Raw genomic sequence first — 25750 nt, 5'->3', positions numbered from 1 at the left:
ACTCCATCATCACGTCATTCATGCCATAGACAGAGAGAGAGAGAGAGAGAGAGAGAGATGGAGAAGAACAGATAGAGATTTAAAATCATTTCTATCTACCCACAAGACCCTGTGTTCTGCCTCCAACTGTATTAATATGAAGCCAAACCCAAAGCTCACGGTTTGACAGTAAACAGAGAGAGACCCAGTTTTTGGAGAAGCCATTTTTCTCACCTCTCTACCTCACCTTACTTATACTTTCCCATGAGCACACTGACGCTGACTGTTGGGAGGTTTATCCTGTCGTCATACTCCAAAACCGCCCTCCTCCCACTACTATGAAGTCAAACACACACTGACTCAAACAGAAACACACACACACTCTCAAGCCTCAAGTGCTTTTTCATGTTGGCGTCAGGCGGGCGGCTCCCTCTGGCTGTGCTTCACAAAGGCTTTTCTGGGAGTTTAGAGATGATGTGAGAGTGCTGAGTTTGGCCGTGCACAAGTGACGTTTGTCTGTGTGTGTGCGTGTGTGTGTGTGTGTATGTGTGTGTAAAAGGCTGCACCTATTTTAGCAGTCTTCATAATGAGCTGTCAGTCTGTCCAACAAGCAGTGTGTCTAATAATAGCCAGTGAGGAGGCTCAGCAGGCTCTGATCTGAACACACAGACACACCGCAGGCAGACTCCCGACCAGCCACGGTATTTCACATACACCAATTATACACACACTGGGACATGCCTGTATTCATGTGCACACACACACACACATACACACACAAACACAGGAGACCTGTACATATGGAGGTGCTTGATGTGCTTGACTTCATTAAAACAAGTGCACATTAGAAATAAAATGGCTTCCACTGAAGACGGTTTGATCATGCCGCCTTAATTATTGTTATGCAACCGCAAGCTCCTTTTCCCTTTTTTCTGTCTTGACACACACACACACACGCACGCACGCACACACACACCAACCACACATGCACACACGCACGCACACATACACACACATACACACGCACAGACACACACACACACACAGACACAGCAGAGAGATAGTTAACCATAAGTAATCAAGATCAGTCACCCATAAAAGCCATTAAACCTATCAGCTTTCTCATTTGATTTTGACTGTGTGAGCTTGTGTGTGTTTCGTTGTGTTACTGGAGAAAACAATACAAGGTTAAAAGGTTGTTCTGCCCCCTGGTGGCTCCTGATCATATTGGAGAGACTGAGAGAAAAGCTTTATGTCAGCAGAAGATGACTGGTAAAAAAAACAAACCTGCATTAAATTAGACCCTGGCAAAGGTCCTGTTGGTCTAATAAAGTTTTTGTCTTTAAGAGATACTCTTGAAATGTGCTGGATAATGAGCCTCAAAAAATACAGCCAAACGCCTCAAAGGAGACTTTCATTTCATGTAATTATTGATATAAAAATAAATCACTATTAACTCCTATCCTGCCTCTTTCTATTCATCCTCACTGTCCTCAGTTTCTTTCATTCACACCCTCATTCTAACATTATCTCTCAAATGTTTGAATCCTTCCTCTGTTCTGCATATTCTGAGCTGTTGTCACTTTAAATATCAATCAGTCCTCCTGTCCTCTTCTTCTCTCCTCTCCTCCTCTCTGCTTCCATCACTCTTGTTGACAAGGGAGGAACAGAGGCCCAGGGTTGTGTCACCACAGTATCCTGGCACAGTGTCTGGAGTGGGGTGATAGTGGTGGTGCTGCAGGGTGTGAGGGGTACCGGCAGGCGCTGCTGCCCCAGGGCCGGAAGCCCAGCCTGGGCAGCGGTTAGCCAGCACATCCCTCTGAAAAGCACTGCGCTCCTCTGAGGGAAATTCCCCTGTGTCCTCTGTCATTTATTTCTGCGTTCCACAAGAAAACATCAGATTGCAAACATGAGCCTCCCTTATCTTTAAACCAATGTGTTGATCCTTCGCATGCCAGTGACCTCTAAACCCCCAGGGACACACATTAAAGATGTCCTATCTGAGGGTATTGTTTGATGCACAGGCTGATTTTAATAGTCATGATAATCACAGAAGCTTAAAAGATAATATAAAGGAAAAAAAATCCCCAAATGGCCAAAGCAAGTAATTTTGTTTTAGTTTCATCTATTTATTCAGGCGATATCGATCCATCCATCCAGCCATCCAACTTTAAAGATGCTCAGCTTGACTGATCATCCAGTAATCAGTCCCACTCTGGGTAGACAGGGATAGTATCATGTGTAAAGGCAGAATAAGAATGACACACTTCACAGCTCCACTTCAGTAAGTGAGCTTCAGATTTAGCTGGGTTACAAACTGGATCTGTGAAAACCAATTGCAGGTTTAAAAAAAAAAAAAAAAAAAAAAGAGAGGGAGAGAGAGAGAGAGAGAGCAAATCTTTTGGCAGAAATGTGTTGAACGGAGCAAGACTTTGTCCAGCTTTACAAGTCTGCTGTTCAAAACCCAGCAGCTGTCATTGGGCTTCTTACAGTATATGAACCTGTGGACATAAGCCAGTTTGTCTGGTTGACAGCAGGTGGCGATGTTGCTTAGCGGAGGGGAACTCTGGAAAATGATTTTCCTTCTTTCTTGCTGGCATTTCCACATGAGAAACTTCAACTCAGTCTCAAACACAAAGCGGCAGAAAACAGTCTGACTATGGAAATGTTAGAACCATAGATATTTTCCTCAATATGAAAATAAACAATCAGTCACAATCAAACACAATGTTTATGTGAGTGCTGTGTGAGTAGGTAGATGATGTCATATGTGTATATCTATATGTTCTGGTAAAATGTGATTTCCTCAGGTGGTTTGGATGTCTAATACTGATAAGTGTACTTTCCTTCAAACCATATCACAGAACCACTGCAAACATGACAGGTTTGACTTACAAAATGCTAAAATATTAAAATTTTGATTGCAGTGCATCCGGTCCAACAATAGGGGCATCATACTTGAGGTTGGAGGTCAAAAGACTGAGCCGGTCTACAGTGAGAGCAGTTGAAGAGAGAGTGTGTTTATGATAATATAATACTGTTTTAATGTGCGATATTAAGAAAATAAACCTTAGGCACTTAGCAGTGTGTCACCAGTAAAAAAGGATTTGGTGATGTGACAGCGTGAAAAAGGCAGGAGGAGGTGATGAACTTGGCGGCTTGCAGTGGAAGGAACTTTTCATTCTTTAATCTGCTGTCATGGTGATAAGGCTGTGCAAGGGGGCTGTCAAGGGTGAGGAGGGGAGGAAGGCTCAGGGGGAGGAAGCAAGAGCGGGTGAGGTTTGAAAGGTGTGTGAGTATAACAGGCCGTTAGAGGCTCCCCCTCCCTGACCACAGGGCCACTGAGAGACAGCATGTGCCTGCTTTTAATACTGGTCCTGCAGAAAACCAGAGCAAGGCAGCGTTCCGTTTGAAACCGGAATTCACCAGAACAAGTGTATCCTGATGTGGTGAAGAGCTGGGGTGAGGAGGGGGGGGAGGGAGGGAGGACAAACAGAGGCCATGTGGCAGGCCTCACCCCATCTCTTGTCATTTCTAAATCTGCACAAGAAAGTGGAGGTAGAAAGGTTTCACTGGGAGGGGATGGGGGACTAGAGGATGTGCTGTGTGTGTAATTTTGTAACACTTAATAACATTTTATAAACTAAAATGTTTATGTTATTAACACCCAGTGTGTGCAGCACCTGTTTGTTTGTTGTTGTTTTTTAGTTTGATGCTGATATTTTAATGTTCTCCACATGGTTGTAAATATTGGCTATCACACACCCATGTGACACTGCAGACATTAATGTGGATTACTTGAATGATCATTGCTTTGATATTAGCCTGATGAGAATTCAGTGAAATAAAATAACATAATCATGATAGTGATGCATTGTCCTCAGCCTGGGACATATACGACAACGAACCACAGAGTCTGATAGTGCAGGTGGCATAAGAGGACACGTTCCACTGTCTGTGTGGTAGGCATCTCGTCCCACAACATTTCCCACATACACTGATACAGAACCAAAATAAAAGTTTTTTTTTTTTTACACCATTTTTCCATCTCACTGGTGAAGAGAAAATGAATGTTGGTGGCAGGCTCCAGCACTTCCTGGAGAAACACCTCTTCATCTTTTTTATTTCTTTGCAAATTTCATTCATTACAATTCCAAAGAAGTTTATGTTTTACACCAACATCTAGCCTATATTGTCTAATAATGGCAATTATTTATAATTATTCATAATCACATAGTTCTCATAAAAAGCACAACAATGCTTGATTAACTTTTGTCTACAGTTGGTTCTGGTATAAGATGAGAGCTCTAGTTGATTTATAAGTACAAAGATTGTTTATATCAGTATTTTCATATTAACAAAACATCACATGACTTCTTGCACGCAAGAGTTTCTTGTAGTGACGAATGTTTTCTGGCCAGCTTTATTGTTGTGGGTCACTCTAAGCATCCTCATAGGGTCATTTGGGGTCAAATTGAACAGTTGTTGTTTTCAGTGAAAAAGCTCAAAAAAGCTGAACTCCCTGCTCAGCAGCGAATGGCGAACATACAAAGTCAGTGACTGGCTGGTGAACAGAGTGGAGCATTTAGCAGCTAAAGACAAAAATATTTCCCTGGAGACCAAAAACAGAGCTAAAGAGAGAGTGATTAATGGACTTACATTTGCCGGGTGTCAGAAACATGACTCTAAATGAACGATGATGTTACGCTGTATCTGCTGGATGTGTAAGAAAAGTAAATGTTTGTTAACAAGTTCACTGTATCACTTTAAAAGGTGCTAATATAGTATGTCAGCGTTGTGTTCACTACTTTCTGCTTCCCCCAAGTGGTCAAACACTGAGTTATCGCAGGTTTAAGGTCAACCTGTTTTTCGCTCTGAAGGAAGCAGATCGAGACTGTTCATCATTATGATATCATATATATAGAATATACTATATATACTACTATAATATGGATGGCTTATGAGACAATGGGCCCCTGCGCACAGACACGTAAAAGGTCCGCCATCCCTCCTGTATAGGAGCAAGACACTCAAACTGAAAGAGACACAAAACAAATCATAAAAACTGGCTGCGTTGTTTAGAGCAGTTTTGTGTGTCTTTGTAGTAGTTTTTATAACTTTTAGATCATTTCTTTGTCTTGGTGGTCATGTTGTATTCCTGTAGTTGATTTGTGTCTCTTCGAAGTCACTTTGTATCATTTTCTCTGTAGTTGTTTTGTGTGTGTTTTTTTTTTTGGCCTTTTCAGTGTCTTTATAGTTGTTTCTTCTTTTGCATATCTTTGTGGTTGTCTTGAGCCTGTTTGTGGTTGTCTTGTGTCTTTTTGTGGTTGTCTTAGTCCTGTTTGTGGTCATTCTGGATCTCTGTGTAGTTGTTTTATTGACTTTACAACAAGGAAAGTTAACAGTCACATCAAACAGAGGCTCAGGTGTTGACTGTTTCCTTTATAATCCAGCAGACTGTCAGTCTGAAGTGAAGGGAAGAAGGAGAAAATAGCGGTAGGAAAGGTGATGATATTGAGAATGCTGATCATGCAGACTCTATTTCTCAAATCAAAGGATTATCTAATCTGATAATACCTACTGACACAAACACACATGAAAGGAAACCACCAGGAGGCCAGAAGCAGCTCATCATAATCCACATGAAATACCAGGAAAAGCTTTGACAATTAATTAACACACCAACACACACACTGTAAATACAATTATGAAACATGCAGAGGGGAGCGTGTGTGCATGTGTGTTGTTCTGGGAAAGATGTGAAGTACAGTGTGAAGGATGTGGTAAAGCAGCCTAATGGTCAGCTGTGTTTCTCTTCTTCTCTCCCTCTTGCACCTGCAGAGACTTGTGGCAGAGAGACAAAACATGCACGCAAGCACACACACATCTTGTAACTTCAATCTCATGACTTCAGTGTCCTCCCTCTGAGCAGCAGAAAGGGTGCACTGGATTCCTCTAAATGCTATGAGATTTTTTTGTGTGTGTGTATTTGTAAATGCTGCATCTTGAGGATCAAAAAAAAGTTAAAAGAAACAGAGATTTTGGCCTTTGGACTTGTTTTCCTTCTGAGGACAAAAAGCAAATCTCCATTATGAAAATCAATAAATTATTAAGATGAAGACATGTTTTAAGGTTATGGTTTGCGTGTGTGTGTGTGTCTCAGATGAACACAGCAAAACACAGAGAAACTGAGAGAGGGGAAGAGATGGATCAGATCTTGTTTATTCGCTGTGTGTGGTATGTGTGTGCGCATGTGTGGTGTGTGTGTGTGCGTGTGCGTGTGTGGTGTGTGTGTGTGTGTGTGCGCGCGTGTGGGGTGTGTGTGTGTGTGTGAGAGTGTGTGTGTGTGTGGACAGGTTTGCGCTGCAGAATCAGCTTACACAAATCGGCAGACATTTCTTCACAGGAGGAGCAGGGAAGTCAGGGGATTTTTACCCTCGCAATCACTGAGGATCAGATACAGAATGAGCAGAGACACACAAAACACAAGAAACAAAGTGTGCACATACACAAACATTTAGACACACACTCTTGTGCTATAATGTGCACACAGAAATTTAAGACATTATGAAGCCCACATATGCCCTTATATACTCTAGTTAAGTCTGTCATTTAGGGTGTAGACATTTTCCTTTAGCTGCTGCTGGAAGTCAAGGTCATTGCTGTCACTCAGTTTCCTCTATGAGACATGGATGAAAATTGCCTGGGCAACTGACAGAAAACATGGAGATAAGCAAGGGAAATTGTCGGTCTACCTCAGCTCTTTTTCATTTTTAGCCATGTTAGCGGCCCATCCGGGGACGGCAATGTTTGTCAGTCAGTCAGTCAGTCCATCACTTTTATCCACACTGAATTGTTTCAGCAGCTATTGAATGAATTGCCATCAAATGATGATTTTCATGTAATGTCGCTACCAGTTCAAACTTTCAGTTCGTCTAATACTTTGGTTTATGACCAAACACCTGAGGTGGACTTTGTGTTTAGTGCTAATCTAAAGCATGCTAACACGCTGAACTAATATGGTGTACATAGTAAACATCATATGTATCAGCATGTTAGCATTGTCACTGGGAGGATATTAGCATGATCACTTCGACATTTACTGTGACTATCATAAGTACACCTTCAGAGAACCACCAGCATGGCTGTGATCTGTTCATTCATGCTTCCCATTCCTGTTAAAGGATCATATGTTTTATCCAATATACCACAAATCATTTATACTTTACATTATTTGCTAACGATGCTACTGTGATTTAAAAACTTGGATGTATTCTGAATAATGTTCCAGTCAACCATCAATTTCTTCATATTTGTGTGACGACATCTCTGAATAGACTGTGGAAACCTGTTTGACTCGAGTCCATCACAGTGAAAACCAGATCTGCATTGAGTCATTGTTGTTGTTGGGTCACGCAGTGTGGAACTTGTCAAATCAATCTACACTTAAACTAGATCACAGCACAGCAACATTCAGTACGTGACAAAAACTACTGCAGATTCATGTTAAAGAGTCTGCTCTGATTTTACAGAAATAAATGGATACCTATTACTGCTTTCAACTAGGAAAAACACATTAAAAACAGTAAACTACATAACATACGTTTAAAATTATTAGCACAAATGTTAAGTATATAGGATTTGTGGTTAAGGACCTTGGACTTGAAAACACATTGGTATGATTAAATAAAGAGTAAAATTACAGCTCATCCCCTCTCCTCTCTTCAGACACCTTGGCTCCAGCTCTAACATTTCAAACTCACTTTGTCCCGATGAGCTTTGCTCAAAGCCAGAAATACTGAATTGAAATTTGAGCCATTATCTCAAACTTTCCAAAGACACCAGATAAATATATGCCAAATTACTTGCAAATGTGTATAAAACAAGCCAAAAGATATTCTCTCATTTAAAATTGTGTTGTAATGATAAAATCATGAATTAAATAGTCTGAATGTATAAGTGCAATACAAAATTTATGAAGCCTTGGAAACTTTGCAAATTCTTGTTTATCTACATTTTTATCCATTTCATGTCACACTGAAGGAAAATGCAGAAAACATTTGAATCTATGGAACTGTATGAAGCGTAAGTTCTCTGACCCGTAACTGTGTTCACAGTCCTTACATCACACACACACACACACACACACACACACACACACACACACACACACACACACACACACACACACACACACACACTACTACACACATTTGAGCATGCACACACACACAGGAACTGGAACATGCAAAGACAAAATAAAAGTATGATGTCTGAAACTGATGAACACTCACAGGTTGAAAAAAAGGTGTTTTGAATTCTCCAACTCCCTGGACAGCTCCAGTGAAACAGAGTTTGATGGACAGGTTGTTAGTGACAAGGTGTTGTAAACTTTCACTTCCTGCTGCGCTCTAGGCAGGAAGTGCAGTGGTGAACCTCTGACCTCTAATTACTTAGTAAAGATCCTCTCAAGACTACACATGGTGAAATGAGAGATCACGTAGTCAGTTTCAGTGAGATGTGTGTAAGCCACCTGTAACAGGACAGTGCTATACACCTGTGAACTGTAGTAGAGTAGAAGTGTAATGCTACAGCTACAGATGAATGGGTGAAAAATGAAACTAAAAACAGACAGAAAGAGTTTAAATTAAAAGGTTTTTAATTGCATAAATCAAAGATCGGTTAGTGAAACAGGAAGGCAACACACTTGAAAGGCTAATCCATTTTCAAGGTTGTATGAGCTGCTGCATGTTTTAGTGTGTGAGGCTGAAGAGACCAACTCCTCTCCCCTAGGTGTCACTGTCCGCCTGATTATTCAAACATGCAGCGCAATGGCACTGTCTCATTTTACTATTAGTAGTCTTTGTAAATGGAGCTGAAAGTTCATAGCAAAGAGTTTCAGACATGACGTTTCTGAATTAATTTACTCACTACACTTTAACTATTTCTACAGTGATCGGTTCATCAGGTGACCCCCGTGTGTCAGTGAATGTGAAATAATATATTTGAGAGTGTGAGAAGAATCTAGGTTGTATTAGATTAGATCAAATTACATTAGATGAAAAAAATTTAAAAATTTAAAAAATATTTTATTATATATCAAAATAGATTGAATTGAATGTAAATAAAACAAAATAAAATAAAATAAATTTGAAAAAAGTTTTGAACTGAACTGAATGAATTAACTTTCAATTATAAATTAAATTTAATACATTAAATAAACAGATTAAATTAAAATTAAATTAAAAAAATTAAATCTAATTACATTATCTGTTAAATTAAACTAAGCTAAACTTAATTTACATATCATTAAATTAAAAAAATCTAATAATCAACTAAATTAAAAAAAATTTAAATCACATTTAAAAAATAGATTTAAACTAAAAATTCAATAAAATTCTGAAAATTTGAAATTTTATTACCTGCCTATTTTTTCAAGTTTATTACTGTATTTTTTCAAAACACTGATGAGACGCATAATTTGACTGAGAGCTAGAAGATGTCAGTTACTTAGGACAAGCCCTAACTTCCCTCACACTTGTTCTTTGCAAATTAGTCTTAGACCAAAAACACAAGTTACTCAAAGACACATGCTTCTTATTTTTTTTAAAGTTTCTCCTAACTCAGCAAATCAGATGCAACTTTTTGGCCTTAGGACATTTTGTGAATACAGCTCCTGACTATCCCAGAAACTCTAAAATTATTAGACCTATACAGAAAGGCCGAGGATTAAGGCATCATACATCCCTGCTTATCACTGATGAGGTATTGTTTTTGTGTCTTGAGTCAAAAGAAAAGCGATATTTGGGTCACAGTGAATAAAAGAGGTTAAGGAACTATGATTTTAGGTGGATAATACACGTGTAACACAAAAAAATGGCTTAGCATTGGAGATAAAACAAAAGGAAATCACTGTTCACCACAAAGAGAAGAAGTCCATACGAGAATATTAAAGGAAATTCAGGGAGGTTTGTTGTCTGCTGTAGGAGGTTTGCATCTATCAAAGCATGTCAGCAAAGGTCATCACAGTGGTTTAACTAGATAATATGAAAAAATGGGAAATGCTCTGTCACTATAGGAGGAGGAGGAGGGAGGAGGAGGAGGAGGAGGAGGGAGGAGGGAGGAGGAGGAGGAGGAGCACTCCTGGCTGGCTTGACTTTATGTTTGACCTTTTCGGGAAGGAGAACTAATCCTTGAATATAATAGACTGTAAGATATGGAAAATGAGTGTGCTGTTATCTCCGTTTCCCTGGAGACCATCAGCAGCACCCAAGGCTGCTGCAGCTGCCAAGTTATTAAGCATCCAGTTTGTATATATTGGAAAAATACCTTTTCTGCCATAACTGGTCACTCCCCATGCACACACTCATGCAATGCTTTAACACCACAATAAATATATTCTTCTTCATTCTTTGTGCCTATACAGGACACAGGCTTTATTTCATTCTATTCTTTGAAAGAGGCATGAAACTATAGCTTTTGTGAAGGGGGAAAGGTGATTTCTGTTTTTTTTTTAAACAGTATGTTCATCTTATTTGTAAAGTGTATTTGCTTTTCAATGTATGTCTTTGTGTCTAAATTCAGGACAAACCAGAAATTGAAAATAAATGTATAACAATTTTCTTTGCCTGTTTTCTCTGAAATTTGGTTTGTAGCCTAGATGTTTGGAGGAAATTATTAAATAGTAATAATAATAAAATAATAATACAGCTCATGATAACACTTTGAACAATGTCTAATCAAATCACTGTTTTCATTATTTTAGAGAGGCACCATTAGTCAAGATGCAATAAAACAACCAAATAAAGTGCTGTAAGATTTAAACCAAGATGAAATTATGTAAATGAATAAGAAAATAAATCAATCCCACACTCCTGGACGATGAGTTTCAAGTATCAAGTAAATCTAACAGGGCCTGTTTGTGACCATTTTATATCCGTGGCTTATTATTGCTCGCATTTGCCATTTGCAAAATTTCCAACACATGAAAACATTATTCAAATATATTTTTCTCCCTGGGTAGAAGCGGCTGTCTCTGTTTAACTCTTATCCAGTAAAATCCAACATGAAAGAAATAAGATACCACAACAAAGAACCGGAACCTCAGATGGCTCCGGCAGATAACCTAAAAATAATGGAAAAGCGAGCTGTATTTATGCTGTCTAAATACACCGAATAAAGGCTTTGCACATGCAGAACATTAAACTTGTAAATAATAGCCAACACCAAGCTACCCCCCACACCCCGTGGCCCCCACCCCACCCCACCCCCTATCTATCTATCTATCAATCATTCACACAGATCTGGTCCAGCAAATGATGCATTCCCTGCATTAGATGTATTTGTTGTGCGAGTTTGAAAAGGCGGCGATAATCTGGGAGAGAGAGATAAGAAATGGCATTTATTCCGCGGCACTTTGGAGCCTATTTCCCGGGCCGATCAGCCCCATTCTCCCCAACACCTCCAGCAGCTCGCTGATAACGATTAGGCTATTTATTATCTTCACAAAGAACAAAGATTAGCCAGCACCGGTGAAAAATTACCCCGGGATGGGTTATAATCAGTGGGACCCAAGGATCCTACCAGCATTGAATTTCTCTTTCTCTCTCTCTCTCTTGCAAGCTGGGAGAGCGACTAAACACACACGCACCTCAATGTAACCTGCTCTTAGAGCAGAAAATGAAATGATTATTTACTTTTGATACAACACGGCTACTTTGAGTGTTTAAAAAAACAGCAAAAATAATACTATTACTAATACTGCTACTACAAAAATTTTAAAAATTAAAAATAAATCAAAAAAATTAAAATACCCCCCCACCCCCGAAAAAAAACAAAAACTCGGACACTACAACAGCGACAATAATAATAATAATAATAATAATAACGATAATAATAATATTAATAGAGCTTTAGATTAAGATCAGCACTAACAGCCTAATACACGTCTATATTATAGGCCAATTGTTATAGGTTACTATAGTGACATTTCATTTTTATTTATCTTTATTATTAGCCAAAGCAACTTCCTTTTCAACCGTATAGTCCTATAATGAGATTCTCAGAGCTGAATCGGGCTGCGACCTCTCTCTTTCTCCAGGGCTCCTGTGAGAAAAAGAGCAGTAAAAAAAGAAGAAAAAAAAGGCGGATTGAATTAATGTCAAACTAAAATGGAAGTGGATGTTCGCCGCCGATAAGGTTTTTATCGCCACGCCAGATCAAAAGGGCTCACACTCAAAGCATGTGTATTTCCACATTATCATGCTGATGAGCTCTAATACTGCAACACTTGTCCCTCCGGTACGTTCTGCTCTCTTCAATCTATACAGTAGATTTCCTTTTAATGCTGCTTGGAGAGATTTGTTGTCGCCGTATAAATAATGACAGAAATCCATTTACATTATAGTAGGCCTACATCTAAAAAGAAAATAGATTTAGCCTATCTAAGGATGCTTGTCTTATCGGGGACTTGAAGTAGGACTATTATTAAATTATTTTAGACGCTGCTAAATGTTGCAACAACAACAAATGCAAATTGAAAAACCAATGATAGATAGATAGATAGATAGATAGATAGATAGATAGATAGATAGACAGATAGATAGATAGATAGATATCAGACTAATTGAATCGTTGACTTTGTCTAAATGTATTTTGCACAGAGCAGCCCCTGCACCCTAACAAACACTGTACTTCCTGTATTTGGTTTGATGATCAAACTTCTTTCTGGAAGCTTTCTCGTTCAACTCTGTCATGTGGCTCCTTAATGTTTTTTTTTCCTGTCTGGTCATCCAGGTAGGCTACAGTAGGACTACACACCATGAGAAAAAGAGGATGAATCAGTGGTAGTTGCACAGCATTTGTTTCAGCAGAATGAGCCGCTGCTGCAACTTCATAACCTGCAGAGCAGAAACTCTCACTTCTGAACACAGAAAGAAAAACTTGCAACTTGCTGTAATTAAAGAGAATAAATGAGCGAATTTCAATCAGATTCATGTGTGTTTGTGTGTGTGTCATGAATGTTTGCCTCAATAGGGCAACTCATTGTTGACCACGTAACGTATGCTAATGTGAAATAGTAGGCTATAGGCCTACTACTGGAAGTCAACAGCCGATTTATGGCTGTTGCAGTGCCAGTGACTTCGCCATTAGACGGAGAACAGAAAGCCCCAAATTCCTAGTTTTCTTATTTTGTTTATTGACAGGGTGAATTAACTGTAAACCGAGCTGCTTTATGGCAACACTTTTAACCAGCTCACTGCAATATGAGCAAACGAAACTTCTGCTGGTGGGTGTGTTTTTGCAAAAAGAATTTCCTCATTGAGGACATTAAATCTAATCTAATCTAATCTAATCTAATCTAATCTAATCTAATCTAATCTAATCTCACTTCATCTCTGTGGTCCACCTTGTCGATACTTTGCCATGCAGTTGGCCTGTTCTTCGAAATCACAGTAGGGTCAGGAGGATGTACTTGATGTATTATTAATGTTGCCACAGTATAAATATCAGTTGCAATGTCCTTCCTCGAGTTCATCCGCTGGGACTGTAGCAGACTCCAGGCACCCCCACCCCACCCCCCCTCTCTCACTGCGTGTTAGAAAAAGTTCATGTCCTGAATCTCTGAATCAGTTTTTTTTTTCTTCTCTAAGATGCACTGACGTCAGGAAATGGCGTCAAGCAGGCGGCAGTGCCGGCCGGCCGGGGCTGCACGCGCTCCCTCTCCAATTATTGTCTGTCAATCATGCGCGCGCGAGAGAGGGAGAGAGAGAGAGAGAGAGAGAGAGAGAGAGAGAGAGAGATAACGTACCCTAGACTTTTAGCCATTACACGACCAACATTAAAAAAGGGATGAAGACAAAAATGAGCATTAACTAACACTTCACTTACGAAGACATATGCAACACGAAAAGACCTTTGTTCCTCATTTACATATAAAACAATGAACCCTGTAGAAAACACATCATCAGTGGCAAATCCATCTTGACCTATAACTGTTTGCTGAAGTTCATCATGTGCAGATTAAAACTCTCACATTTTGAGCGGGCTTTTTGGGAGCATTTAGGGTAAATTACAGCACATCTTAAAGATACTATTTCACATTTACCTCACCGATATGAATGTCCTTAAAGCAAACTGGAGTGTTAGAAACGCCTGAGTTGTGCAGTTCATGTACAATTGTCTCCATAGAGTTTGAGATAAACAGGCCTATACCAAAAAGATGCAGCAAGACGTGAAAAATATAAACAGAGTTCTAGACACACCTCTGGTGGTGGTGTTTACATGTGTCAGTGACACTTTGAATTCTGTTTAATTTAACATTACATTTCTACCAGATCATTGATCATGAATTGTTCATAGCCACAACCACAATGGACCCTTATAAAAAACAGTCACACAACAGACTGATGCATTTAGATTGATATTATTTTCCTGGACTGGTGATGAAACATTAAATCCCATACAGTCATAATAATATAGGCCTGGCCCAGGCAGCCAGACTACGTCTCTCTACATTAACACTATACAAATATTTCAGTGATGTTCTGGTGATGGTGGTGGAGGAGGTGGTGGTGGTGGTGGTAGGGGTACCGCCTCTGAGGTTTTGCAGAGGTGGTGTGCAATTGGCTGAGTCAAAGCTTTATTGGAGACTCCGCCCCTAAGCTTGACAAGCTTCGCCCCGCGCTGTCAGCCAGTTATACATGTTGGTTAAAGTCCCAGTGGACGGAGTTTACTCTGACAAACAGCAAAGGAAACGTGGGGAGATTCTGCAGCAGCGACCAGGGACAGGGGACAGTCTTCCAAAGAGGCGTGAGCTGATCGGACGCCGTGGATAAAATAACAATATCAAGGTACAGCACGTTTGTCCTGTTGTCACTGAGTTAAACTGTTAGACTGTTATTAGTGTAAAGGCGTAACGGGCTGTGGATGAGTAGCAGCCTGTGAAGAGTGATGTGGCAGTAAATGTTGTGGGTGGAGATGATTTTTTTTGTCATTATCTTAAGTTGCATCTCTGCATGCAACTTAAGTAGAGTGTACAAGCTCTCCGTTTAGAGAAGCGATGCTTACAAACAGACACCAGGCTGCACAACACCCCTGCCTTTAAAATATTAACATCTGATGTTTGCTTGTTGCAGGTTTCCAGTGTCAAACTCGACTCGATGTCCTGGAGAAGAGAGGAATTAAACTCAGAGGAACAAAAACAAAGCATTAGTTCTCTACTGTAAATGGACACAGTGAAGATCTCGTAAAGGACACATTTTGAACCACCCTGTGTCCTCCCTCTGGATATTCTCTGGCTCTATAAACCGCGCGACAGAGAGCCATAGAGATGGATGTGACGGCTGATCAGCCTCGCTGGATGCATCACCACGCCGTGCTGAACGGACAACACCCGGACTCTCACCACCCCGGCCTGGGGCACAACTACATGGAGCCCACGGCGCAGCTCCTGCCTCCCGATGAGGTGGATGTTTTCTTTAATCACCTGGACTCACAGGGAAACCCGTACTACCACAACTCCACCAGGGCCAGAGTGTCCTACAGCCAAGCGCACGGTAAGATGGAGCTGGAACACAGGGAGGCAACTTTAACAACAACAAAAAATTAGATGTAGGCTTAGGTAGAAACTCACAACATGGCTACATGTGAAAAGTAGGTTGAGTTGCAAAACAAAACTAGAGGCGGTTATTTTCTGAAAACAATCACCTTCATGCTTTAATTGATATTTGCCTTATAATAACAGGCAAATCATATTTTTCTATTCAATTTTCTTTTATATAAAACATGACAGTTTTCTGTTTCAGAGTTTAACGTGTGGATTAAAATGTGAGTCTTCTGTCTGTTCTTTGATGATTTTGTATTTTATATCAGACATTCACCGAAACACATTCAGATTAAAATAGTTAATGCAACTTCGAACTGAGTGTATTTAAATTCACATTTTAGTGCAGGAAACACTGATTTAATAGGTGTATTTTGGCTACTTTATTTACATGTTTCTGTCAGAGCAGTGTATCCAGTGAATCAACAAGTCTTATAATTATTTACCGAACTTGAATGTCATAGAAAACACCACTAGGCTACGCGATGAGTCAGCCTGTCATCTTCTCTATAATAAATTACTCTGCTGTTTGGTTATTTCTCAGCTCGTCTGACGGGGACTCAGGTCTGCCGGCCTCATCTCATCCACAGCCCGGGGATTTCATGGCTGGACGGGGGGAAAGCAGCCCTCTCAGCTCACCACCACCACAACGCCTGGGCCGTCAGTCCCTTCAGCAAACCCAGCCTGCACCACCCCGGCTCCGCGTCCCCCGGCGGCCTCTCTGCCGTCTACCCGTGCAGCAGCAACTCAAACACGGTCTCCGCACCGTCGTTAACGCCGCCGTCCCACTCGAGCCCGCATCTGTACACTTTCCCCCCGACACCACCAAAGGACGTATCGCCGGACCCGGGGGCCGCGTCTCCCTCGTCCTCCGGCACCAGAATGGACGAGAAGGAATCTATCAAATACCAAGTGTCGTTAACGGAGGGCATGAAGATGGAGGGATCCAGTCCGCTGAGGAGCAGCTTGGCCTCCATGAGCGCTCACACCCCCTCCACCCACCATCCCATACCAACATATCCCACCTACTCGCTCCCAGCGGCACACGAGTACGGCAGCAGTCTGTTTCACCCGGGCAGCCTTCTGGGAGCATCACCCAGCTTCAACCCCAAGAACAAAGGCAAGACACGGTCCTGCACCGGTGAGTCCACTGGAACCACACGACATAAAAAATACATTAAAAGACTCATGCTGTATTTATATCTGCTGTTTCGTTCCTGTTGAGTCAGTGGTGTTCAAACTAAAACTGAAAGGTCTCAGGCGGTTACAAATACAAAGTAACTCCACATTTTAAAAATGTCCCGTGGCACTTTACTGTAGATCAAATTTGTGTATCTGTCGTAACACGCTGAGTCTGTTGGCCCTATATTTGTGCAGCGTTGCATCGTTTTGCGCTGTGTATTTACGTGCCACGTTAAAATCCACACACTGCTGTGTTAATATTCCTGTAAAAGGATTATTGTTGTTGTTACAAATTAATTCACACAAACACACAAGTAAACTGTCAATTAAAATCCATTATAAATGTTATGCAAATTGCTTCTATAAGATTGATTTCATACAACTCTTCATGAGCTAATGCAATTATCCAAGTAAAAAACATAATTCGAATTAGGTAAAAAAAAAAACCAACAAAAAAAACCATTGAGCTTTGACCAATAAAAACAAAAACCTAAATGAGAAACTGTTTTTCACTTTTGAATTATTATATTAAACCATTAAAATTGACATCCCCATAAAAGCCATTTAATATATTCCAAAGTAATAATGTTGCCAGATTAATTTCTTTTTGAGTCATTCTGTAAATTATCTTAAATGTAGACCGCCTGTTGCAAATGTGCTGTGATCTGAGCATCATCAAGCTTTTGGAAATTGGGACAGAATAAAAAAAAATGATAATAATAAAATAATAATAACAATAATAATATTTTTCCCCCCTAATAAATGGTTTCAAAGGCCTAAGCCTGCACTCCACTGTTCTCCAACACAGAGAGACTTTGATAATCCTCTTTTGTTAACCATGACTCTGTAATTACGCCTGATCTGGCTGCAGCAGAACACTGAGCTGGATCCAGCCCAGAGGTGTGAAAGGAAGATCTGCAGGTGCACAGAGCCAAAACCTCAGTATTTAGGCTGCAGTCGCTTCTCTGTTACATAAGACATTAATACATTGTCCTGATTGTTATTTGATTACAGAGCAGGAGACTTCCAGCTTCAAACCTGATTGTGTTTAAGCAGCTTATTAGCACGGCGGGAAACCTAACCTCACTGTAAATGACTTGTTTTTCATGAAATAGGAGCTGACATCTTAACTGGCTCTAAAATGTATTTTACTGACATTAATGTAATTATAGGTTATATGACATGTTACCATGTTAAGAACTGAAATATTTTCTAAAAATACTGACCTAAATCTAAATGTTTTTTTCTTTAATGGGTTGCTTGCCTTGTGAGCTTTGAAGGGTCAAAGGCATTCAACTAAAATCTACTAATCTATTTTGTAAAGTGGGATTAAATGGCTCTCTTGATATGCAAATATATGTTTTTCATCATCAGACTGTTTTATCTTGGCAATATTCTTTAAAAAGTGAACAAATATTAGAAATTGAGGGTGGACGCATGAAGTCCCTGCAAATTCTTCTTCACATTACAGCTGTTCAGTGCCTCTGATAATGTAAACTATAAAAGAGTCACTTTATTTTCCAGCATGTAGACGCTGTTTCTTTCTCTTTACTCTCACAAACACAGTCAGTGGATAAAAAAAGTTAAATACAGTATGTGCTTTGGGCTATGACTGAAGGTGTTGCTTGTGGAAATATATTGCTGAGCTAAAACTGATTGAGAAGCTCAAACAGAAAACAGCCTGGCCACAGAAATCTGACGTGCCCACTCACATGCACATGTACACAATTTGTCCATAAAAGTATAGGAACAAATAAATTCTTGTCAAAACAGCGGATAAAGGTTTATTTTTACAGTTTGGCGACGACATTTAATAAACAAATTTAACAAAGGTCCCTGTAAGCTCAGAAAGGTGTCATGACTGGTTTCATAAATGTCAATGTGTGTTTTTCTTCAGAGGGCCGTGAGTGTGTAAACTGTGGAGCCACCTCAACTCCCCTGTGGAGACGTGACAGCACCGGACACTACCTGTGCAACGCCTGCGGGCTGTACCACAAGATGAATGGCCAGAACAGACCACTCATCAAACCCAAACGCAGGCTGGTGAGTCCCGTTCACTGCAACTTCAGCATGGTACTGAAACAAGTGTGCATGCATGTGTGTGCGTGTGTGTGTGTGTGTGAGTGCAGAGGTGGTAGTAAATAAAAAGAGTGTAAGGTGGAGGGAGAGGACAGACGAGGTACAATGCCAGGAAAGTTATATTTTCCCAATCAGTTTCCAGGAATTGTATTTCTCGCTCACCTCTTGCTCCTTCAGCTCGGGCTGTTCGCAGAGTGGGACTATCTCTGTTGTTGCTGTTATCATTATTACTGCTACTTCTGATACTGTCATTGATAGCAGGGCCAGCGCACCATCCCTCAAAACAACACAGTGCCTTGCTGACACTTTATGGCTCATAATGCTGCTGCTGTGTGCAGCACTGAGTTCTTAGAAATTTGTAGTGCAAAGTGTTTAAGGAAAGCTTTGTTTTAATTTTGACAAGTGGGCAGCAGAGCTGCTGCGTAGTGAAAACCATGTGTTTCTAAATTTGTTGATGTTTAATTGTTCAAATAAACTGAGGGATTAAATGTTACTTTTTGGGGTTTAAAAATAACTTGTTTCTAAGCAAATCATTAAGATGCCTTTGGATTATGTGAAAATGCATTATTACCAAGTTGTCGGTGACAATTTGTTGTTTGTTAATTTTATATCTTGGAGCTTCAAATGACAGGAAGGTGTGTCTCAGTGTAGAGGATGAGAGCTAATTTGGAGATGGTTGAAGCCAAATATTTCCCACCATGCACTGCTTCAAACATCAGTGGTGTCCACTCAGCCCCATCTTTCATGTCACACTTATCCAGCTGCACGCACACACACACACACACACACACACACACACACACACACACACACACACACACACACACACAGTTTACATGCATTAAACCATAAATTTAGACAGTAAACACCTGGTTATTTTAAAAGGTGATAACTAATTTTAGTCAAATACTTTAAAGCCAGGCAACAAGAACTGTACAAAAACTTTACATTTAACTGCATAACAATCTTGACAGTTTCATCACTATTAAAGTAATAAATAACCCTAAATAGTTATTCCTAATTTTTCATAATCATTTCAAAGAAAAACATAGCAGAGCTAAATCCATTCATCCATTCATGTAACTCTCTGCAGCAGTTGTGTTTGGAGTGTGTTGCAGCAGGAGGCAGCTGTGAAATGAAGACAGTATTTGCAGAGTAAACAGACGCTGCTCATTAAATCAGTAGAGGCCTAATTAGCTACCACACTTTTAAACCGGGACTTGAGAAAATGATTTTAAATCTTTTAATTTTGAAGAAACTCCGGATCAGTGCGACACGATAGCTTGAGACAGAAGCGAGAGAATAGATGTAAAAACAGTATTTGTTCGAATGAGAGAAGCATTTTTGATAGCACATAATAATGTAATCAAAGAAGAGCTATTTTAATTTATGCAAAAGCGCGAGAAAAAGTGCGCAACGTCACAGCCCGCGAGGGGAGAAGGGTCTAGTGAGAAAAGCTCACGGTGCGCAAAGTGTTGAGACCAATCTTCAGAGTACTTTATTTTGAAAAGATTGAGAGTATAATTTAGAGTTAACCGTAGAGATTAGTTTCAGCATCATTATTATTCACTTGCACTGATCAGAAAGCCTGTCTCATACAATGTATAGAAGCATTTCTGTCAGCGTCTTGAAGCTATAAACGCATATGCGGCCATATATCAGGCCTGGTTTCCGTGTGGCTCGGCCGGGGCTCGCAGTGCTCCGGAGCGCCTTGTGTTCAGTGGTAGCAGCCTTCCAGTTGTTTCCTATCCGGATATCTGACCGGTCCAGATAAAGCAGCGGGGCCAGCGCCTGCTTCCTCCCGCGGCCTCCTAACTATAGTCTCAGACCTCATTTTCTGGTGGTCAAGCTCTCCGTTCATGACGGAGAAAGTACAGAACAGTGAAAAAAGAGCAGGATTGGGAAAGTTATGGAAGCTGATGACTGACTACCAGGCAGGGGCGACGTGAGAAACGGTTTTCTTGACTTTGGAAATCGTTAAACTATTAACCGTGAACTGAACAACTCATTTATATTTATTAAGATAATACAATTATTACAACATTTGGAGAGAGCTTGCAGGTTATTGTATTCATTTCCTGTACAAATAAGCCTCGTTTAAAGCATATGAGATACTTAGGTGTGAAGAATCCATCAGGACTGACGGGGCTGCTCTCATCAGTTTAAACCGGTTCAGTAAGAAGCGGTGTGAATGTGAATTACCTGCACTGAGTCAAATCCATGTCCCCATATGACATCTTGTTCATAAACTTTTCATTTCAAAATCTGTTGTCAAAATATTGGGGAGGGCACTAAATTGATTATGTAAATATTTGCAAAAAAAAAATCACTGGAAACAACTGATTAATCCTATAAGTAACTTCGAAAGCAACAATTTCAAGGATTTACTGATAGAAATGTGATGATTGTCAGATTTTCCCACTCTGATACAATAGTAAACTCTTTGTTTTGGACTGGACCTGTTTTGGGCTCTGGGAACTTGTGATGAGCTTCTTTTTTGCTGAGGTTTATAGAGAAAGAATTAACCCAAAACTGAACATTTATTGGTAAAACAATTCATTGATAATAATTTGCAGATTAATCATCAATGAAAATAATTGTTAGTTGTGGCCCTAATGTCATAAAACGTGTCTATTCAAAAGAATAGAAAGTTCCACTATTTAAATGTGTTCTTGAACTGGCCTTTGCTGTGTTTGCTCTCATTAAAACTCAGTCTATATTTTTCCACAGTCTGCAGCCAGACGAGCAGGCACCTGTTGTGCTAACTGTCAGACGACCACCACCACACTGTGGCGGCGCAATGCAAATGGAGACCCCGTGTGCAACGCCTGCGGCCTCTACTATAAGCTGCATAACGTAAGTCTCTGACCGCTGGTCGCCAACACTGGGCCTGTGCAAAAGTCAGCGAGGTCAAGTAGACAGGAAGTAGGCAGGCAGGTTAGACTGATTGTTGAGGGATAAGAGGCAGAAAAGAGAGAGCGAGAGGGGAAGGAGAGAATGAGGCTTGTTTTACTCTCAGACCCTCGGACTCGTTGGTTTTTTCTTTCTTTGTGCTTTATTGTTTCCATGGTAGGCGTAATCCCCTGAGAGTCACAATGGTGAGACTGTTGTTGAGTGGGACTGCCACAAGGCCAGTCTCCATATGAGTTAAGGCTGGATTCATCAAAATATTGTATATTGTAATGATACTGTATATTTTTCTTATAGTCAAAAATTCCCACGAAAAGGTCAAAACCAGCAATGAATTAATTCCTACTATAACGTGTTCTTGTAGTAGTCAAAGTCCAATTTCTCTGGGGTCATGTCACAGAAACGTCCTATCTTAAGTCTTATGTTTAGATAGAAAGAGGATAAGATTAGATTTTTCCCAATTTGGTATCACAGAAGCAAATCGTAACTAAATTTACATATCTCAGGTTAGGAAATCCTAAATACTCATAACATCAGTTATCAACTTTTATGTCTGTTACCTAGCAACTGACATTTCTTTTCTAATCTCATCTCACTGAGGTATTTTTGTAACCTATTATACCTGTAATTGAAACGTACCAAAAATGGCCACTTCACTCTGAAAAATCTCTATTTGCTCATTTGTCAGTTGCACCACAACCGAGAGAGCCCCATGTCGCCATGGCGGCCTCTCCAAAGCTGGTCGTACAGCTGCTCAGCTAACTGCAGGGTCATGCATCTACTGTATCTACTAATGATAAAAAGGCAGCGAAATGGATTAAACAAGTTAGCAAAGTGGTGGAAAAGTGACAGTCAGGACAGATTAACGGTTATCCCAAAGTTAGGAGAGTTTATTTAAGATTTTGGAATCTGTAATACACTTTTCCTATCTTAAGTTAGGATAGGAACATTGACTTAGAAACTATTCATCTGTCATGGCTTTTTTTCCCCCTTATTATGAAGGTTCTGTTATACAGCCCCTGTGCAACAGACCTACACTGTTGTCCAAAACCATTAAAACAACATTAAGTTGCACAGGGTGACATGCTCCTTCACTATGATAAACATGGGTACTGTAGTTTATTTTAAGTCAATTTCACACTCACTGGCCTGCTGCTGTAAATACTCAAATGTGTATTAACCCGCAGCCGAGAATAGCCAATAAATACACTATCAACTCCTATTTGAGTAACATTTGCTCAAAACTACAGTAACTACAGTGCCCAGCTGTTTGGGGAAATTACTGAGGCCTTTTTTTTTTTTTTAAATTAAACTGTGACCTGTTTTTAAAGATTTACATCCTCAGTAGGAACCAGTGGGCTTGGGGCTGGGTGCCACAGACAGGACGGGGAAGTAGGATATTGGGGGATGGATGAATGTGGTTTGGTCTATTCATGGGGTTTGCTGACAATAACAAAAATACAAAACAAAAAAAAGTACTGTAAACTTAACAAAACAAACTCAGTTAATCATTTGATTACAAGTTCATAAAATTCATAAATTGTGGGTTTGAACTCTACCTCCAAGTTTAATCACATCATTCACCTCCTCGCTTCTCCCTCTGTACACAGGTGAACCGGCCTCTGACCATGAAAAAGGAGGGAATACAGACACGCAACCGGAAAATGTCCAACAAATCCAAAAAGAGCAAGCGAGGCAGCGACAGCTATGAGGAGTATTCCAAAAGCCTGCACGACAAGAGCTCTCCCTTCAGCGCCGCCTCTCTGGCCGGACACATGTCCATGGGCCATTTGCCGCCTTTCAGCCACGCTGGACACATGCTCCCCACGCCCACCCCAATACACCCGTCATTCGGCCACCCGCACCACTCTAACATGGTGACGGCCATGGGCTGAGAGGGCGAAGAGAGAGGGGTTAGCATAGAGCTACTTCAAGAACCTGAGATGGTCTCATGAAGGGGGATGATGGTCTCACTAGAGGACAGTGTGTACAATGTTACGGACATGCAGTTTGTGTGTCTTCTTCTTGATTGTGTCTTGATTGATTACGCCTGTGGTATGTCAGGGAAAAGATGTATCGTGGGAAGAGAGGACCGTTTTACTCCTTATCTATAGGTACCCATTTTGATGGAGGAAGATTCTGCTTCCTGTCAGCCAGGAACACATGTAAACACAAAAATGTCATCACACCTCATAGTTTTCCTCCAACAGTCCCCACTGACGCCCTGACTGTCTGCAGTGTGGTTCAGTATGTGCCGAACAGGTTTATATAACTGTGAATATTGTAAATGTGTTCACAACATTAAATGAAAATATGCTGGATTTTTTGCTCATGGACAATTTTAAATGGAATTTTCACAAAAAAAAACAAGCAAACAAAAAGGTTTATGAATCCTAATTTGACACTGTTTATTATAATTATTGTTATTATAATTATTATTGTTATTATTGTTATTCAGATAATTTATTTTCACTGCCTTTTTTCTTTGATTATATCACCTGAATCATAATATGGATACTGTTATCCCAGTTATGAATATATTTTTAGCTGAAGCGCTTTCTCTGAGCTGGTCAACATTTATACTGGTAAGAAATAAAGAGATCAAGTTCATTATCCAATCTGCTCCGTCTATTCAATATCAGATATGTAAGTCTCTGACAAGAGAACAGATACAGTGGTTCATATTGATTATTGTGCCGTAGTACAATGTTTTATTTGAGAAACACAAGAGGCGACCGTATATATCTTACAGAGACAAATAACCTTTGTGAAGGCCTTATTACAAGTTCATTTAACACAAATCGAAGCTACAGTAATTATTATTTGATTCTTTGTACTAATATAATAACTATCTTGTGTTAAGTGTTTGTGCATCAGATGCTCTGTATCCTTTTCTGCCTCCCTGTTTGTCTCTGGAGCGACAGATTAAGAGTTTTTTTTTTGTGTGTGAACCATTTCATCTTCATATGTTGCTCCACAGCCGACGCTAATGTCACCATGTGGAGAACATCTCTGCATCTCTCTACTACTGATCTGTGTTATATTCATCTGACGCCTCTACCATCCTGCCAGAGTCAGAAAGCACAAGCTTACTCTTTGCTACCTGTCAAAAAAAAAGAAAAGCTGAACATCTGGTGGCCATTGCATCATGTTGATAATAAAAAAACATATAATCCGAGCAGTGATGCCTGAGAAAACTTATTTCCCTCTTGGTAGGATCCTACAAACTTAAAGCAGCTAGAATGAGTATTTTTATATTAACAATGGATCACATGACTACTTGTATTTGATAGGGGCCACTCATAGTGAAGAGCGCACAGAACGTTTTCACTTGACTCTGTGGTTTCGCCTCAGCCCCAGGGTGTTCATTGTTTCAGGTTTGTGTGCCACAACTTTAGTCTCATCGCTCTTTAAAATCCTCTAAAATTCGACTGTACACTACCTGCCCAACACCAAACGGCAGACAGACAAAGTTGGTGACCGGGTGGTGATCAAATTGGAGCATTTAACTGCTAAAGAGCCACATATTTCTCTCAGGAGCTGGTAGAGACCAAAACAGAGGTAAAATGGAGTGAATATTGGATGTATATTCATCAAGTGGACAGGAACACGACTCCAAATGAATGCTAATGTTGCTCCCTCTCTGCTTAAAAGATGATAATATATCAATGTTGTGTTTACAGGTAATTTGGTTACTAATTTGGTTAATAATTTTGGTTTGCCCCCAACCGGGCAAAAAATCAGTTATTAGAGCTTTAAGAAAAAAGTAAAAGACAACAGACAAATTTAGACTTTAAGACAAATTTGTCATGGATCAAGTTATCCCCCTGTCAAAAACAGCTTTGAAGAGAGTAATATTTATAAAACAATCAAAAATGTAGGACGTCTTGGTGCTTTTATTACACACACACACACACACACACACACACACAATCTATCGACATCCTTGGCTGCGTAATAAGTTGACCATCTCCTTCCCTTTCAGAGCAGTCTTTG

The 25750-nt window shown here is 40.1% G+C and overlaps 1 protein-coding gene across 1 annotated transcript; it reads left to right on the top strand.

The window, feature by feature from the left end:
- The first annotated feature begins 14708 nt into the window (after positions 1-14708).
- gata2 (GATA binding protein 2) lies at positions 14709-24367 on the top strand. The gene is made up of 6 exons (XM_022745378.1): positions 14709-14831; positions 15117-15536; positions 16128-16724; positions 18663-18808; positions 21575-21700; positions 23365-24367. Exons 2-6 carry the CDS (start codon positions 15311-15313, stop codon positions 23647-23649), a joined length of 1380 nt encoding a protein of 459 aa, XP_022601099.1. The 5' UTR covers positions 14709-14831; positions 15117-15310; the 3' UTR covers positions 23650-24367.
- Positions 24368-25750: the final 1383 nt, after the last annotated feature.

The sequence above is a fragment of the Seriola dumerili genome, unplaced genomic scaffold (assembly GCF_002260705.1).
Source record: "Seriola dumerili isolate Sdu_G_001 unplaced genomic scaffold, Sdu_1.0 BDQW01000088.1, whole genome shotgun sequence".
Taxonomy (NCBI): domain Eukaryota; kingdom Metazoa; phylum Chordata; class Actinopteri; order Carangiformes; family Carangidae; genus Seriola; species Seriola dumerili.
Note: the sequence above shows the minus strand (reverse complement) of the source record. Positions and strands in the feature narration are given on the sequence as shown.